At 51.4% G+C, this 18,157-nt stretch overlaps 6 protein-coding genes across 6 annotated transcripts; 3 read left to right on the forward strand and 3 right to left on the reverse strand.

Moving 5' to 3' along the window:
* Positions 1-599: 599 nt before the first annotated feature.
* CDV56_105948 (uncharacterized protein) lies at positions 600-1,676 on the forward strand (the record flags this gene model as incomplete). Its single annotated transcript, XM_026759567.1, has 1 exon — positions 600-1,676. One exon carries the CDS (start codon positions 600-602, stop codon positions 1,674-1,676), a length of 1,077 nt encoding a protein of 358 aa, XP_026616118.1.
* A 4,675-nt stretch (positions 1,677-6,351) lies between these two features.
* CDV56_106327 (putative MFS transporter) lies at positions 6,352-8,466 on the reverse strand (the record flags this gene model as incomplete). Its single annotated transcript, XM_026759946.1, has 10 exons — positions 6,352-6,463; positions 6,673-6,902; positions 6,960-7,044; positions 7,102-7,271; positions 7,327-7,730; positions 7,787-7,889; positions 7,942-8,023; positions 8,077-8,152; positions 8,205-8,340; positions 8,401-8,466. 10 exons carry the CDS (start codon positions 8,464-8,466, stop codon positions 6,352-6,354), a joined length of 1,464 nt encoding a protein of 487 aa, XP_026616119.1.
* A 1,131-nt stretch (positions 8,467-9,597) lies between these two features.
* On the forward strand, positions 9,598-11,234 carry CDV56_106531 (tRNA-ribosyltransferase family protein; the record flags this gene model as incomplete). Its single annotated transcript, XM_026760150.1, has 8 exons — positions 9,598-9,672; positions 9,741-9,991; positions 10,045-10,128; positions 10,188-10,508; positions 10,560-10,617; positions 10,674-10,730; positions 10,808-10,995; positions 11,048-11,234. The coding sequence occupies 8 exons, from the start codon at positions 9,598-9,600 to the stop codon at positions 11,232-11,234; spliced, it is 1,221 nt and encodes a 406-aa protein (XP_026616120.1).
* Positions 11,235-11,499: 265 nt separating this feature from the next.
* On the forward strand, positions 11,500-12,498 carry TMP1 (thymidylate synthase; the record flags this gene model as incomplete). Its single annotated transcript, XM_026760269.1, has 1 exon — positions 11,500-12,498. The coding sequence occupies one exon, from the start codon at positions 11,500-11,502 to the stop codon at positions 12,496-12,498; it is 999 nt and encodes a 332-aa protein (XP_026616121.1).
* Positions 12,499-12,688: 190 nt separating this feature from the next.
* On the reverse strand, positions 12,689-13,627 carry CDV56_106708 (AN1-type zinc finger protein; the record flags this gene model as incomplete). Its single annotated transcript, XM_026760327.1, has 1 exon — positions 12,689-13,627. The coding sequence occupies one exon, from the start codon at positions 13,625-13,627 to the stop codon at positions 12,689-12,691; it is 939 nt and encodes a 312-aa protein (XP_026616122.1).
* A 609-nt stretch (positions 13,628-14,236) lies between these two features.
* CDV56_106797 (histone deacetylase hosB) lies at positions 14,237-17,779 on the reverse strand (the record flags this gene model as incomplete). The annotated part of the gene is made up of 1 exon (XM_026760416.1): positions 14,237-17,779. The coding sequence occupies one exon, from the start codon at positions 17,777-17,779 to the stop codon at positions 14,237-14,239; it is 3,543 nt and encodes a 1,180-aa protein (XP_026616123.1).
* Positions 17,780-18,157: the final 378 nt, after the last annotated feature.

The raw sequence follows: 18,157 nt of genomic DNA on the forward strand, positions 1-18,157 counted from the left end.
TTCAGCCAATACTACCGATTATTGTCCTTGTTCGGGCACCTGACCTACCTCCCTTCCCAATACTCCTGGCGTCATCTGCTATCTACCGCTCCCTCGGGCCTCCCTTCACATTCCCTTGAGCCCCTCCATCCCTCGGAATCGCTCCCTATAACCTACTTCCAAAGCCCTGAGAGGGAAAAGGGCTTCGAATCCGAACACCCATCGTATGACTGATCTATTCTCCCTTTTCATTCGGTTCCAGCTGCTGGAATTTTCTTGCCTCACCTCATCTCACCTCATGAGTGTATCCGACTGGATGCTCTGTCATACGCGAAATCCTGGGCTGAGCGACTGTTCCTTAAGCAGTGAAAGAGGATGGTGATCTAATTTGCATACGGATTACTATATATATTCTATTCCTACCTACTTTGTACCATCGTCATTTTTTTTTATTTTTTTTTATTTTTTTGCTTACTGTCTTATCTGGTACATTTGATCCAAGCCTACCTGTTTTACGGAGTCCGGTGGACGAGAACAACTCCGTGTCCAGCTTCGCTTCCAGGGTCTGAAATTGCAGAACCCCGACGCATCTCTTTTCACACTGTCGCATTCAAAACATCATGGGATCTTACAGTGCATCGTCGTGTCAAGGTCGTTGTGCCCGAACAGGGGGCAGCTCTAGTTCGACTGACAGCGAAGCCTCGGATCGGTCGAAAAGCACGGCCCCTACGATCTACAGCGATCGGCCCACATCTAAGCGACGTCCAGAAACGGATCGCTTCACAAAGGGCCCTAGAGACTCTGTATCAACGTACGCATCAACGATACCCTCGGCCGACGATTTACCAGAAGACCCGCAATATGAGGTTATCGACCGAAGGCCGGAGATCTATGCCACTGACGCGATCCCCTCCAATCCAACCACCTTTGCAGAGCTATTCCCATCATCCCGACGGCTACTGATCCGGCACGATGATTCGACGCTAGATGGTAATATGAATCTACGGGTCGACACTCTAGTGCCTCAAAGGGGTGGCTATCAACAAGATGTAATCCTCTTTCATCTCCGCATGTATGACTTGTTCTCGAGAAAATTCTCGTTTCGGCGCTACTGTCGGGACTCTGGTCGTGAGGTTTGTCATTCAGAAAGGAGGCCCAGATCGTCCAATGTCGATAAGAGGCCCATTCTTCGGCGCTCCTGGAGCAGTGTGTTGGCAAGCTTGCGGCCTGGGTCGAGTGGGAATGGATCGATAGCTAGCGCCGAACATAAGCGCCACGACTCGGGATATCACTCGATCAAGGAGGAAGATGCGAATTTGGATGATGCAACAGCAGATGCCAAGGAGGGTCCCAGTCGTCCAGTCGCTCTCGCAGATACAACGTTGCTAGAGTTTTCTAATTATGCGCATGTAGAGGTCAAGAGGCGAAGCGCAGGGATGCCCAAGCGGTACGAGTTTGTGTATTGGTCCACTAAATACCAATGGAAGAAAGAGTGCAGGAAAGAAGGAGATTTGCGGGAAGTGTCCTACCACCTCATCAACACGCGGACGTCCAAGGCGATCGCTCACATCGTGCCCGAAATCCTCACGCCAGTGGAAGCTGTCGAGGAGGAGAGCAAGGGTGGTTGGGTTCCTCCGTCCTCAATGTGGATTAGCGATTCATCCGTGTACGAGAAAATGCATGAAGTTGCCGAGTAAGCCGGACTTCCCCCCTCTCAATGACAAGAACAAGTTTCGTCTGAAATGGACCTTGTGCTGATCGTTTTGCAGCGTGATCGTAGCTACAGGGTTGATTGTTCTAGTTGATGACTGCATCCGGCAGCGATGGCACTCGAAGCGTCATACCGCGTCCACTCAACCGGCTAAATCATCTTTCGCAAAAAGCATTGAGTTGATGGGGCCTATGCGACTTATTGATCAAGTGTTTCACCGGCGTGGATCCGCCTGATTCTAATGGATATGTGAAGGACGTGCGAAAGAAGTTGGATCAAGTCGCTTTCACAATAGCCTGACTCGTACGTCAGCGAGGACCCCTCTCGTGGTGTCGACGTGCAGTGGCGCGAAGCCTTCTACCAACTCCTTCACAACAGTGATGAATCTGGATAATGATGCCTGATTTTCTGACAGCTGCCATTTTCAGCCTGGACCTCCTTGCATTTGCGTGTATCTGGTTCGCTGGCGACGAGGATCCCAGCCCGACCTGCTTGTTAGTTGTTGTCGTCGTCTCTTGAATGTGTAACGGAAACTCTGCGGCCTCAAGTCTTCGCTGTGTTGACATTTGTCGGCCGACTCTTGGTCGGATGACCCCCTTTCATTTCTTTTTTGGAAGTATGATCAACGTGTATATGATTGCTGGCATGGATATTTTTGGGATAGCTGTTCCATAGTCTGTCTGAATTGTGACAGGGGAGATGATGGGTGCATGGGATCTTGATTAGTTTGCGTTGAAACGAGTCAGTCCTACTTGCTCCGTAGCAACGTACAGGAACCATGGTTCGTGGTAGCCGTCTGCCTCACTAGCGAGTAGCGACCCCGTGGTGGGCCAGTCCAGCGCTTAGGATCAAGATGAAGCGCGAATGATCTGCTTAGAATGTGTGGAATGAGGAGCCAGAGAAAAAAAAAGGGGCGAAGAGAGAGGAGTGAAATCATGGGATTGATGTTCCGAAGCTCACCACCTCCTCCTTAACTCCCTACAATGTAAGGTACCTTGGACAGGACGGTACTTCTACGAAAGGCTGGAATGATTGGACCAGGCTTCATCCCGCAACTGAAGGAAGTCGTTTTTTTTCTTTTTTTTTTTCTTCATTTCCTTTCTCATTTTGCTCGTTCCTTCTTCTTCCTCTATTGGTGAAAATGCTCGAGATAACAGCCGATAGCTCCCAGCGATGGACAGATTCCAATTAAGCTTGTCCTGCGGGCGATGCGGGGCAGATCGAGGCTCGTCAATGTCCCTTTATTCCATCGAATCAAACGGCGTCGCCATAGGCCTTCCGTGAGCTCGTGGAAGCGATTCAACTTCCCCCGGTGCTATGATAGATGATGGCATCTAGCTTCTTATGCAGGTGCTTGATAATTCTGTGGCCCGCGACTCCCTACCGCGCGCATCGCTTCGTCTCTAGAAATCGCTGTCATTTATTGATGTTCTGTAGTTGACGGCGATGAGGAACAACATGAGGATGCACGTATGTATGCCCAATATGGTGCCAGAAGAAAGCAACGAATCATGATGGTTCCTCTTCGGCAGACAGTTTGGGTCAACTTTGAGCCCAATAGATGTCTCTCTTCGCTGGCAAAGCTGTGTTCCATGCAAAAGGGCTGCTCTAACCGCACGAGCTGGGACGTTCCATCAGGCGTTGCCTTTTTGGGTTTGACGTTCCTGCCGGGATATCTCCAGCGCCCTTGTCTTCTTTCTCTGCTGTTGCTTCTTACCTATCTGCAACCCATGTCCCCATGGCATCTGTTCATGCAGAGCGGCCCGGTTTATGGCCATTCGTTTTCAGGGCTGACAGGAACGATGTGTTTGAAAAGTCCCTCGGTCCAGATTCATGATTGAATCATTGATGAGCTGGCATTGTGGTCTCTGGGCCCGCTTTCGATCTTTACGGTGGCCTTACTGGCTGATGTGAGCAGATCCTGACTTCAATTCGTCGCTTCTGCTCCTATGGAGCCCCTCTCCGCTTTTGGGCGACTGAACAACCCCCTCCACTATCTGGTCCTTCCAGAAGGAGGGGCTTCCTCCTTTTTGTCCTTGGAGAAGCGTCCACGAGGCGTCTAGATTCTTCATGCCCGATAAGGAGCAATGCTTGCGGGAATCAACGAAAGGAAAGGGGAGGGAGGAAGTGTCAAGGCAAGAGAAGGAGACGAGATGTCTGAGTTGTTCAAAGGCTTCGGATCTGTGAACTGGCTTCCTTGTGCCACAGCTGTTCCTTTTGCCTCTGCGCCATCCGATCCTTGTCATCAAATGGATCTGGTCTGGGTGGAGCTCCGTGGCACCTTTTTCTTGGTAACTGGCGTTTCTTCAGGGTGCATTCTCAGTCGGCGTGCGCCGGGCCGTTCCAGCTTTGCAGCCTCAAAATGATCCGCATGTTCTCCATGCAACTGGCGGTCTTTTGACTGGAGGATAAGGGAGGGCGGAGAGGTTGCTGACGCTGTAGCTTGCCCCCAGCGACATGCATAAGCCCGACTGTTAGGTTTCATGGTTAGGCTCCGTGTTTGTCACGCCAAAATTGTCTTGCTTGCGCAGGGAAATAAAAAAAAAAAAAAGCGATTTGGGGTCAAGCATGGCCCACAGTTTATATGACCCCCCGCTTCCCATGTCCATCAGGGCTATTTGGGTGGGAAAGAGAAAATTCAAAAAAGGTATCGACTTATATCAAAAGTGAACAGAAATCTCTCGACTCAATTGATCCTGCTTCTTAGGGTCTTCTTTTTTTATTCATCTTCGCCCTCCAGAAACCGTCTCTATTCGTGTTGGCACTTGTTGCCCCTTCTTGGGCAAAAGTTCTCCGGAAAGGTTGTTGGCTCTTGATATTCTCAAATTTTCTTACCGACTTCGTCCTTCTCTTCAAGCTTTTGCGTGCCTTTAATCTTCTTCAATTTCAGCCCTCATTATTGTGGCTGTCAAGGGACCCAATACCGCTAAGAATCATATTATTTTTTGACAAGAAAACCACTTCAACATGACCTCGACTAGCCTGCAAGGAAATGGTGGTCGGAAGGTTGAATGGATAGAGCAACTTGAGAGTACGCCCCACTTGAACTACAATTTCCCTGAAGAAATCGTCCATGTGCCGTATGATTTATCGTTCGCGGGACTAATTCCAGACTCTATCATCCTGCAGAGCATTGCAAGACTGCAGGCCTTGGAAATCCTGTGTTCACATTGTTCTCCGATCGTCGAGGTAACTGAACCCCCTCGCTCCTCTCGTTGCTCTTTCTTTCAAAGGTCCTGATTGAGAGTATATTCTTCCTTTGCGTTGCATCTTCTCATCTATCCCTCTTCCCGGAAATCAACCCTTGCGTGAACTGAATGGTGCCCACTGTGTGTCTCGGTATCTGGATTGTGGAGTAACTTTTCCTTCACCGACTTTTAAACCTGGCAGCTTGTTGTACCAAGTGCTAACGGCTTTATGTCTTCAATCAGGAGGTCGGACGGCTTGGAGCTGCTCTGTGAGGGTACAAGATAAATCATACTCCGCGCGATTCTGGTACGATGGCAACTACACAAACAACGCCAAACATGACGCTGCCGAGGTAGCTTTCACGCACTTAACTTACCAACAGCAACCGCAAGCTCGCCGTGATAATCTTCCTGGGAAGGTTTGGCCGTAGCAGGCGAGCAAATACGGCCGAGATAGAGTGGGATCCAATGGGCTTGATACGGTTGAGCACTACTTTCCTTTCTCTGTCTGGTCCACTCGGGCTGGAACGATTACTCGCCTTCCTTTCTCCCCTCCTCTTTCTTTTCGCCCCTATGACCGCGTACGACGCATTTCCGACTTGATGCCTGAATCTTCGGGTTCCGCAGACGTTATGTACAACATTCTCGGCTGTCGACATTCTTCTTTGTGCAATATCCTGCATCAAGCACTGGGACACATCGATGACTACGATGTTGAAGATGGTGGACAATCGGAAAACGAACGTTTCCGTTCGCCACAACTTCTTTCTACAGGACTACAGAACCCCAGCCCCTGCCATATCTTGCTCGGTTCTTTTGGTTGTACACTCTCTATCACAAGCGGTTAGGTTATGCTTTTCTTTCCGACTCATCGACCTTTCCTGTACAATCCTCCTTTATTTTCTTTCAGTTTTCGCAAGGCACCCGCACAACGGAGACCTTGTTACGATATTATGACGACAGTACTGTGACGGACAAATTCGATACTCGAATCTTATTTCATTGCGTGCATTTTGAATTCTTGCTGTCGAAATTTTGAATTTTGGAATTTTGTGGTATTTCCAGCTCCTGTGTATGTTTCTTGTGACAATCATACCTAAGACAGGCCCTGCCATTTGCTCCTTGAGTCCGCGGGTCTAGCCGCACTGGCTTCCACCAGCACCAAACGGGCCGGGAACACTTTATTCTTGCGAATCAACCATCTAGGGGGAAATGGCTTCGTCTTTTTGGCACGTGCCAGTTCTGAGCCATGAAAGTAGACAGTAGGACTCCCGTTTCCTATCTTTCCCGTCCACTTTCTGTTCCCGTCTTGCCTTACCTTCTTGAACTTTCAACATCTGTTGGGGACTTGGTGACTCTTCATAGAAGGGCTATTTTATGCACTAATGGGGTGTGCGGGTTCGTTGTCCAGCTGGAAATCACGGTGTTAAATAAAGTACGGTTACAGCGTTCCGTATCCTTGGTTGCACCATGTCATGACATGAGCTTAACCTTAAATTTTCCAGTGTTCACGTGCTGACCAACGGACGCATCGATTCCGCTGGCGTTCGCCAACTGGTCATGGCCAACTTGGATACGGCTAAGTCTATAGGTTGATTAGATTGTGTTCGAGTTTCGCGTTAGGTTCGCTTTACTACAAGGTTGCATATGATATTTCCCCCCAAAACTTGTCTAGAGAAGGAAATGAGATCAACATGAAACCATCAATAAGCAAATCTTTTCCCACTTCCTCTGTCTTTACGGTTCAACCACCCGTAATAGAATCGGAGCATGATGCACCCCGCACAAACAAACAGGAGTAACCCAGCGTTGGTCCAGTGGCCCGTCGGATACCCCCTCTTCGCTTCGTTAGCTTTGTAAATCCACACGCCGACGATTTGGCCCGGTGCGCCGAAGGAGACGTTCAGGGCTATTGCTAGCCCGGTGCCGGCTGTGGAGCGGAGGTTGGAGGATAGCCAGCCCAGGAGCGGGGGGATGCAGGCGAAGGCGCCGCTGGTGGCGACGATGAGGCAGCCGTAGCGGTGCTAATTCACTCTTGTTAGGCATTTCTGTAGGGTTTGCGGAGGGAGGGGGGAGGGTACTATGTAAGCGTCTGGTGGCAGGACGGCGGATGCTAGGAAGCCCATGGCGCCGATGAAGGAGAAGAGGGCGGAATGGAGGCCACGGCTGATGGTAGGTTGTTAGTGTGCGTTGTGAGGCAGGTGCTGAGGCGAGGACTTGTACCTGTTGAAATGGTCTGCGGACCAGGCTGCGGCTGTTGTCACGACATATGCTACCGCCCATGGAGGCACTGTCATGAGCTGTGCGCGGAGGTTGGTATACCCGAGACCGCTGGTGATGGCGGGGGTAAAGAGAGAAAGACTGGAAAAGGGGGCGGATATGCCGAAGTAAACCTGTTGAGAGGCATTAGTTGTGGGAAAAATAGTAGGCTGAGAACAGGTAACAGACGGCATAGTGTGCGTAGAGACGCCAATCTGTTAGCACGGCTTTAGCATCCCCCCAGGTCATGGCTTTGGCTTCTCCCTTGGAGCCTTCTGTTCGCAGCCGTTGAGCGGCAAGGTCTCTCTCCTCTTGTGTGAGCCAACGAGCTGATTCGGGATAATCGGGAAGAAAGAACCAGACTAGAAACGCTGAAGCGCAGGAGGGTGCTCCCTCGATGATGAAAAGCCATCGCCATGCAGATAGTCCATGGGCCCGATTCATGTGACCCACGCCGTATGCGATTGCACCGCCAAAGGCGCCGGCTAAGGTAGCGGATGCGAGGATCAACGCAACGCGCATGGAGCGCTCGGAGTGTCGATACCAAAAGGTCAGGTAGTAGACCAGGCCAGGGAAGAGTCCCGCTTCCATTACTGACGGCTGTCAGTCATTTCCTAAATTTAGTTCTTGGTCTTGAGAGAGGGTATACCTCCTAGCAGGAAACGGATGCCGGTGACTTGAGCGTAGTTATGGGCTCCTCCCAAGCCCATTGTGCATGCACCCCATGACAGCATCAGAAACGCAATCCATCTCTAGATTTCATCATAAGTTTCTCATTTCAAACACAAGATTCTCGGGGCATACACTCGGCCTCAGCTTCTTCAACAAGTAATTCGAAGGGACTTCAAACAGCGCATAAGCAATGAGGAACACCATAAGGGCAATCCTAGCCCATGTCAGTACGCTTGAGCGTCGTCGAACTTTCCGGACAAAACCCACGTGTATTGATACGATGTCATCTTAGTCTCGTTCAGGAGGTCATTGTGCGTATCTTGGTTGAGGATTTTTGCATTCCCTGTGCCAATCAAGATGAGAATTCACTGAGCAAGAGCCAGATTCATGCTTACCGATGTTAGACCGATCTAGATAACAGAGGAGGTAGATCGCTGCACATAGAGGAACAATGCGCAAGTCTTGTTTCCAGACCAGTGCTTTCTCCCGAGGACTGCGATATGATGCATCAGAATGCTGCTCGTGAACGTCCTTGTGGTTAACAATTAGCAATAACAGCTACAACTCGAATGCTTAATCCACGGCGCATACATCGGACGCAATCTCAAGATCGCGAGTATCTTCCACGCCGTGGTGGTGTTTCTCTTGCTCGCTCATTTTCGCGGAGCTAGACAACCAAAGAGCCGGGGGGGCAATGAACAAGCTTTTGAGAAGCAATTCTTCCTTTGAGCATATTTATACGCTTGGGTCTGGCAGAATATGTTGGAGCCCCCGCACAAGTAACAGAGCTCCGCATCCTGGGGTAACCCCGTTTGAAGAAAATGGGATCTGGTGCTTCCGCGATGTCGGTGAACCTCCGACGGCTATGACCGAAGATGGTTAATCATGCCTAAAAGGTACACAGTACAGTGGCAATGATTGGTTACTACCATGACGAGGCATAGATCGGCAGGTGTGTGTTGACATTGGCGTTGACAGAACGGACATTATTGGAGCCACGAGAGAGAAATAGGAGTCGTATCCAGCCTAGCATTTACAACTGAGCTTGGAAACGAAATAATGCTAACAATCCCGCAATCTAAACTTGGCCGTTCTCACAGCGCAGGGATGTGAAGTCTGCAGATTATCGCCATTGGTACTGGCTCAATTCGCTGTAGTGTGTCGTCAGCTCGTCCGCGTCCTTTCCAAGATTTTGTGAGGTAAACAGCTGAGATCTCTGATGGCCACTCTCACTCGCTCTGTGTTTCAGTTTTCTCACTTTCCACTCTGAAAAGATGATTTGGATTATGGTTTGCCATGGTTTCAATCGCTTGCACAGACTCACCAGTTGGCGCCGGAAGGCTTGACGTCTACATTGTGCGGAGACAAACTAGGACAGGCATAGCTTTCGTCGGCGCACCATGAAGAACTTTGAATCCTTCACCCCGGCTGGCCCGGCAATTCTTCTATCCTTGGACTCTGGCTGGGAAAACACAATGCAATCCGCATGTATCTTTGGAATATGGAGAAGAAAGCAACGATCAATCTGATTGGTCGCGAGAACAGCTTCGAATTTTGCCCAGTTGGGTTAGCGCCAATCTTTATCTATCGATAGGTAATGATTGAATCGCGATTTTGTTGCATCTCTCTGCTGTTGTGCGTCGATCTTCTACCCTTTCTTTCTCAATGAAATGTCCTGCATATTATTTGAGCAGTGAATTCTATCATAGTGTTCTAAAAAGTAGAAACGGTCGTGTCGTGTCAAAATTATACTCCAATCCAGCCCTGCGCAGCTCCCAGATTGCAAACATGTCGACAGAAGCTACCCCTCCGCGCAGAAAGATGCCATCTGCATTGACTTTTGATCTGCATAAAAAGTGCTCAGTATGTATCTCACTATCACACATTTTCTGGTATTTTTGAATTTGATCTAATCAGGTAATTAAACGTAGACAACCAAAGCGCGCGCTAGCACCCTCCATCTCCCTCATGGCTCCGTGCCGCTTCCCATCTTTATGCCGGTTGCGACACAGGCGTCCCTCAAGGGACTCACGTATGACCAGCTCAAGCAGACAGGCTGCATGCTGTGCTTGAATAATACATACCATCTGGGTCTGAAACCGGGACAGGAAGTTCTAGACGAAGTAGGCGGGGCGCATAAGCTGCAAGGATGGGATCGGAATATCCTGACAGATAGCGGCGGGTGAGCTATGTCTCTCTCTTTTCTGATCTGACACTGACGCCTGTAATACATAGTTTTCAGATGGTTTCTCTACTGAAGCTCGCGAAGGTCACCGAGGAAGGTGTCCGATTCCTCAGTCCCCACGATGGTACTCCGATGTGTGTGTCCTTGCCGATTCGGAGTCTCAAGGGATCCCACTGATAATGGGTCTTTCTAGGCTACTCACACCAGAACATTCGATCTCGTTACAGAACTCGATCGGCTCAGATATTATCATGCAACTGGACGACGTGATCGCAACTACCTCTCCCGATCATGCCAGGATTCACGAGGCTATGGAACGGTCCGTTCGATGGTTAGACCGCTGTATCGATGCGCACAAGTACCCCGAGAGACAGAACCTTTTCTGTATCATTCAAGGCGGTCTAGACCTAGAGCTACGGAGGCAGTGCTGCGCTGAGATGGTTGCGCGAGATACACCGGGTATTGCCATTGGAGGTCTATCAGGTGGTGAAGCAAAGGAGGAGTTTTGTAAAGTGTATGTGTTGGCGTCAATGCGGCACTGACTACGTTCGGCTGATAGTTATAGGGTGGATACGTGCACTGGACTCCTTCCAGAGCATAAGCCTAGATACGTGATGGGAGTGGTAAGTATTAACTTTCCCCCTCCAAGGGGAAGTCTTTTTTTATTGACGCTGCTCAGGGGTATCCGGAAGATCTGGTTGTAGCAGTTGCACTTGGTGCAGACATGTTCGATTGTGTATGGCCAACGAGAACGGCCGTAAGGATAACCCCACGAACTCATTTGAGACCCAAGTTCCAACTGACCATTGATAGCGATTCGGAAATGCTGTGGTTCCTTCCGGCACCATGAACCTACGCCATAAGTCGTTTGCCGAGGACTTCCGACCCGTACAGGAAGGGTGCAACTGCTCCTGTTGCCGGCCCAGAGAACAAGGCGGCTTGGGGATTACGCGAGCGTATATCCACCACCTGGCTACCAAAGAGACGGTTGGAGCTCATCTGTGAGACTTCCCTTCATACATCCGGGGGATGCTAGTGCTAATTATTCAACAGTCTCACCATTCATAATGTTCACTACTTGCTTTCCCTAATGGGATCTGTTCGCCAGGCCATTTTAGAAGATCGATTTCCAGCATTTCTGCGCGAATTTTTCGACAATCTGTATGGGGATAAAGCGAAATTCCCGGAGTGGGCTGTCACTGCGCTGCGCGGTGTTGGAGTTGACCTGCTGGCAGACTAGCGTGCTTGCTGATAGAGCATCCTTTTCCATACCACAAGATCTTAAGACTGGTGTCAAGCATCATTTGACACCTTGGTACAACTGCCGTACTCCTATAGCAATATTACCAAATTGGGAACTTATGTAATTGTAGCCTGATAATCTGGTTATCATCACGTGAGCGCGCGCGTCGCGTTTACGCGTGGCTCAAAAAGATCCTCCGCAAGCAATGTCGACAACGAAACACCTCAATCACCATTACAATTCAACTCAAAGGGTAAGCATCATGTCGCCGGCAGCTGTGACACCGCAAGATACTCCCAGCCAATCTGGCACACCGACTCCTCACAACCCCGCGCACGAGGAACACCAGTACCTCAATCTCATCCGCACCATCCTCGCCGAAGGCGAGCATCGTCCCGACCGCACAGGAACAGGCACACGCTCGATCTTCGCACCACCCCAGCTGCGCTTCTCGCTCTCCAAGCCTGGTGCTACACCCTCCTCGGACCCGATCCCCGTCCTCCCCCTCCTCACCACCAAACGCGTGTTTCTGCGCGCCGTCATCGCCGAACTCCTCTGGTTCATCTCCGGATGTACCTCTTCCATCCCCCTCTCAGAAGCAGGCATCAAAATCTGGGACGGTAACGGGAGCCGCGAGTTCCTGGACAAAGTCGGGCTCGGACACCGCGAGGTCGGCGATCTAGGCCCCGTGTATGGGTTCCAATGGCGGCATTTCGGGGCGGAGTACGCCGACGCGAAGACCGATTACACCGGTCAAGGCGTCGACCAGCTCGCTGAGGTCGTGCGCAAGCTGAAAGAAACGCCCTTTGACCGTCGCATCATCATGAGCGCGTGGAACCCGGCCGATCTGAAGAAGATGGCTCTCCCGCCTTGTCATATGTTTGCGCAGTTTTATGTCTCGTATCCGAATGGGCTGGACGAGAAGGGGAGTCTGTCGTGTCTGCTGTACCAGCGTTCCTGCGATATGGGACTTGGGGTCCCGTTCAACATTGCGTCATATGCGCTGTTGACGCATGTACTGGCCCATGCGACGGATCTGAACCCGGGCACTCTGATTCATACCATGGGTGATGCCCATGTGTATCTGGACCATGTCGACGCGCTGAATGAGCAGCTCAAGCGGGAGCCTACCGAGTTCCCGGAACTGCGCATCAAACGTGATGATCGCGGTAGTGGAGTTGTGGATGGGTGGAAGGAGGAGGAGTTTGAGGTCATTGGGTACCAGCCTCACAAGGCTATCAAGATGAACATGAGCGTTTGACCTCGTAGAGCTTAGATTCTTGATTTGAATAAAGATACGTCTGTGCATGACATCTAAGGACGACTCCAATACGCCTGGGCTCAGGGAGATATGTAAAAAGGTATCCAAAACGCTCTCGGTGTATCATATGCTAAATATGCAGTTCCAGATGGCAGAATATCCAGAAGAAACGAACGCAGCGGATCACTCCTCACGACTTCCCCAGAACAACCCCGGCCCCTCTCAACAAGACGATAGTATGACCCTGCTTCACCTTCCCACCCCCAATAGTCTCCGAAAACTCCAAAAACTCCCCCGAATCCACATGAAAGATCCGCAGCCGCTCCTCCTCCCCAGCCCGATTATTCACATTCTCAACCCGCAACCTCCGCGCCGCATCATCCAGCACCCGACCAACCTTCCACCTCGAATCAAACCAAAAATCCCCCGAAGGCGGCTCCGCCTTTTGCGCCTGCGCATCCGCCGTCCCAACCACGTGCAGATACAGCCGCTTGTCAGCCGGGACCCCTGCATCCCCCTTGGCTGCCTTCTTGAGCGCATTCAGCTCCGAGAGCCGCGCAGCCGCGCTATTGGCCTTGGGTTTCGGCGCCAGCGACTGTCCCTTGTCTTTCCCCCACGTACGTACCCGCGCAAACATCGACCGGATCGTCTCTGCATTGCTTGGGCCCTGGTTGCCGGCCCGAGCCCCCAGCGGCGCGACCTTCGCGCAATCGTGCTCCTCCCGTAGCCGGTGCCGCAGACAATACTGCCTATTACAGTTTGGGCAGCGCACGCCGGGGTCTTTCATCGTGTTGATGAGTGTCTTGCAGTCTAGGTGTGCACATTGGTCTGAGTTGTAGATCGTGGGTTTCTGTGTGGGAAGGGTGGGTGTGCTGGTGTTCTGGTTGCCGTTGCGGCGGCGGGCCCATTCGCCGGCTTTGGGGCAGCGGTGGGCGGTTTCGGTGCGGTGATCGAGGCAGAAAGTTCCGCGGCAGGATTCGCAGCGAAAGGGGAGGAAGTCGAGTTGGTGGCAGTATTCGAATTGGCAGTGTCGGCCGATGGACTCTAGGTCCTTATCGGCCATTTCCGTGAAGGATTCATGGGCGTTCGGGCTGGGTGTCCGGCCTTTGGAGACGCTGATGGGTGACATGATGGGGAAACACTTTCAGAACAGAATAAACCAAAGGAAACGACAAAGAGAGCGACTTGATTATATCTGAGTAAAGAGAGTAAGGATGAATAATGCGCAACAAGAGATGGCGCTAGAAGGCACTGGCAACATGCGGAGAAAAGTGCCTGAGTCAGCAGTCAGCAGTCAGATGAGGCGCAGCAACGCGGAGAAGAAGATTCCAGTGTGGCTGTGGCGCTGATTATCTGATCCGGAGATCGGAGATAAGGAAAGCAGCATCGTGTTATTTGTTCCTCTTGTGGTAATCCTCTCCAACTGTTTGGCCATTATTAGGCAGACGCTGATGATTCACAGGTACTAGACTTATAATAATGCATGAAGAAGATACTCTTTGAATTCAATCGATTTTCATGAGGACGGTATCCTTAGCTTCACAGGTGAAAAGATAAAAGGGAAGAACGGCTAGTTAAGACAGAACCAACAAACTCGATACAACTCAGGGGGTATATTCAAACATAACAGATTAAATCAACAAAGAAAGGCATATTGCATAACATAAAGGACTGTCAAAGTTAGCACATGGAAACGGGGTGGGGAAGAGAAGGAAAGACATTCAAAGATCGAAATGAATCAATGTTTGGGTTTATGGTTTTGATCATGCATAGGGTCCAGAGGACTAGTCCCTGCATTATCACTGTGACTGAAAAGCCCTGGCTGCTGCATAACTAAAGTCTGGTTCTCCTTGGGAACAGTGCTTGCCGCCGCAAAAGGAATAGGGCCACTGGACGTAAGGAAGGAAAGTCCATTCATTGTCTGACGCGCGGTTGTTGGTGGTGAGTATACCGTAGATCGAGCGGGCAGGGATCCTGAAGCCAACAAGGACGAGGTTGCTGTGCCAGAGGAAGGCTCCTGCATCGGGGCAGAACCAGATACTGACACATCCTTGGGTCTTTCCCAGCGAGGGCGATCAATAGCGACGTTGCTCAAGCGCGGCATTTCAGGTTCCACCAGCGGGTCAGGAGACGATGCAATGAGCTCCTCTGCTGCGTTTCCTGGGCTCTCTTGCTTCACTTGATCCATGTTCCTGTCGAAGTTGGCTATATTTGGACCAAAAGGCATTTGAGAGATGCTAGGGCTCGGCGAGGGGTGAGAAGTCCCTCTGGCAGTAGAAGCATGCGAGGTCGCGGTGATGCTTGAGGGTTTCTTGGAGGATCTAGGCATCTTGGATGTTGTCGGCTTGGGAGCGCGTCTTTGACGTTCCTCGGCGGCTTTTCTCTCTTTCTCGCGAGCGGCGTGTTCTTCAGGGGAAGGCACCTTCAACTTGATGCTCAATTTCTTCACGCCAGCTGCCAAATCGTCCAAATCTACATGTCTGGAATCCGTCTTCTCGGTCACTGCCGCCTGTGTTGCGTCCGAAACGATCTTCTGATCATCGCCAGTGGCTGGTTTTGAGAGAAAACCAGACGGCACACGTGGTACAGGAGGCACCTTGGGACTCTCAGATCGTTTGAGAGCAGTGGAGCGTGACGAAGTACTCGACCTGCGGGTGCTAGTAGACTCCAGAGGGCGATTACTCGCGGCCATGCTTGATTGTACGGGCGTTTCGCTTGCCCCAGCATTCGACGAGCTCGAATTCTTTGGGCCAGACTCGGCTGTACCCGGAGGCTTAGAGGCGACCGGCGTTGTGCTCTTCCTGCGAGTTGTCCTGACACCAGGCGAGCTACCGGTAGTTGAACTCGGCAGGTCGCCAGGGTCGATAGTAATCCTCCGAGTGCTCTTCGGAACCTGTTTCTTTGGGGTCTCCACCTTTGGGATGCTAGGCAGAGAAGCTTTGGGCTTTCTCGTACGTAGCTGCATCCGATTTCCTTCTGGTGCTGCTGATGCTGCGTTAGTGGCCCTCTGGGCGGCAGCCACAGCGGTCTGACGCTCCCGCCGAATACGTGAAGCTTCTGCATTAAGTTCTTCCGGACGATAACTCGTGGTTTGACGGTGGCTGGGAATAAGGATTTTGGATAGTTCGTGTGCCGCTGTAGCCCAGCCTACCTCTGGCAAGGGTACAACATCCGAGCCCGTCTGTGAGCCAGTAGATTTTCGATCTCGAGGGGGAGTGACGACTTTGGCAGTGAAAGATTGCGTTGGTGCAAAGTAGGTGCGAGCAGACTTTGACTTTGACGCCGCGGCAGGAGGTGGATAGACAAGCGCCTCCAGCTCCTCAAGTGCTGTTGGCGCCCACCACTCACTATCGTAACCTATATGAGATGGGGTGCGCCGTGCTTCAGCTGCAGCATTGCTGCTGTCTGATACATGCAAGCGATCAAACATCTCGGAAGCCAGACCGACTTGCCGCTCATGGTTGATGGCGGCCGACATCGTTGTTGTGTCTCCCAGCGCCGCGAGATGACTGAGGACGCCGCTGGTCAATGCTCGATTACTATAGCCCCCTTCCAAGACGCTGATGACACGCCCATCTACTCCTAGCCCTTCTTCCTCCGCCATCCGGACAACATCCGCGGTGAACTTTGCATAGAACTCGGTGGGTACATTCGCTTTATGCCTCTGCATACCGGAACCTTCCCATTCACTCGCGTCAAAACCTGCGGAAATGAAGATTGCCGCTTTTGGCGGAGTGTCACCGGGCGCGCTATCAAGCAGGCGTTCGGTATGCAGACGTAGAAAAGCGCGCGCTTTCTCTAACAGTATGGTATATTTGGCGGCATAGGTATCCCAGAACTCCGAGTCGGTCTTCCACGTCTCCAAGTGGACATTCCAAATCGACTGACCGTGGGCTTTATCGATGCACACACTAGCGTTCCGCACTTTCTCAAAATCGCCATATTCGCAAGGGAAAGAGTTGATGTCATGCAAGCTGAAGTAGCCGACCCTCGTTTTCTTGTGGTTGGCTGCATTCCAGACTGCCGACACTGCTTTCTGATTCTGTTCCCATGCAATTTCTTGCGAACCGTCGCCATGATGCAGGTCGAAATCCAGGATAGCAGCATGGGTCAGGCCATGGGTCATGGCAGCGTAGGTTATTCCCACATGTACATTGTTGATCCAGCAAAATCCGGACGGATGGGAGGTAGAGCAATGATGACCAGGGGGTCGAATGCAGACAAAGGCTCTTTTAGTAGTGTTGGAGCTAAAGACGGCATCGACGCCTTCACAGACTCCGCCGAGGGCGCCCTCAAAGGCATTCAAGGATTCGGAGCAAAGGTATAGGTCGCCGTCGTTGAGCGGAGCTTTTTTGACAGATTCGCCGTCCTTCCCCGAGCTGCGCGGCCGAACCAACTCTTTACCATTCAGAGCGAGTCTTGATTCTGCCGCGTCACACATGGTTTTCAGCTCATCCATCCACTTGGTCCCGTGCACATGGGTAACAGCCGCAGAATTGAGCGGCAGAGTTCGCGACGTCTTGCGGATCTGGAACGGCGGCGCGGGAAGCTGATGTAGATCAAGATCAGGATGAGGCACAAAGCGCTTCCCAGCATGTCGGCCGGCCATGAGGACATAAGCTGCAGATACTCCCACCACACACGCTTGTATTCTCTCAGGCCGTTCGACGATGTAACTTAAGGCGGTTTTCGAGGTTCGAGGTCGCGAGAAACGATGGCCGTAGCATGCGTCATGAACGACTACCACGGCTTTGGAATGGAGGTCTGTGGATTGGTGCAAGTCGACTTCTCGTTGGAAGAAATCAGCGGCAACAGAAGCCGCGGTGGGCGCAGCTTGTTCCTGGGGTTTTTTGGACAACATATTCGATGTGGAGGTGGGAGATGTCGCGAAATTGGAGGAAGAAGAGCGTCGCGACAGACTGGGACGAGGGGAAGTTGCGCCTGCACTATTGTGCGCAGATCGTAGCGACGCGGTCGATGATCGCTTTTTCAGGCTGGAGGTGGATTTCCCTCGTTCATCTCGTTCATCTCTCAGAGAATTGGAACTGGTAGTTCGTCGCGGTGCAGGATGCGCCTGATCAACAACAGAACGCGCGGGGACATCCGGAGGCGACAGTAACGAAGACGGGGATAACGCGGATGGAGAGGCTGGAAGAGGAGTCGCAGTGGCAGAAGCAATTGTCAAACGATTCAGACTATTGGTTAGATCGTTGGGGTTGGGTGTGGAAGGTGGTGCAGTGAATGTCGCCTGGGGAGGCTCGTCGCGCATGGAGGGGTCCATGATGGCGATAGAAGTGGCATTTGAACGTGAATCAATTGCTGAGACAGAGACTATGAGCGCGACGGTTACTCTCAGAGGAAAGACGAGATACCAGTCAATTGAATAATAGTTATTAGAAGCAGATTAGTTGAAGGAAAGTCGAAAGGAGAAGAGGCGAGGGCGAAACAAGGAGGGAAAACGAGCCACGGTCATTCTTCCCCCTCATCCAGCCAAGGGGCAGTCGATCCCTTCCATTCCCCTTCTTGGGCGCCGTTTTCTGTCATTGGACTGTCGTTATCCGAGTATGACACGGATCAACCGATCATAATAATGGGATGTTTCATCGTGAGCAGACTCAAATATTTCCTCAAAGTCGAAAAGTCAAGCTCAGTGGTTATT

The sequence above is a fragment of the Aspergillus thermomutatus genome, assembly GCF_002237265.1.
Source record: "Aspergillus thermomutatus strain HMR AF 39 chromosome Unknown NODE_49, whole genome shotgun sequence".
NCBI classification, from domain to species: domain Eukaryota; kingdom Fungi; phylum Ascomycota; class Eurotiomycetes; order Eurotiales; family Aspergillaceae; genus Aspergillus; species Aspergillus thermomutatus.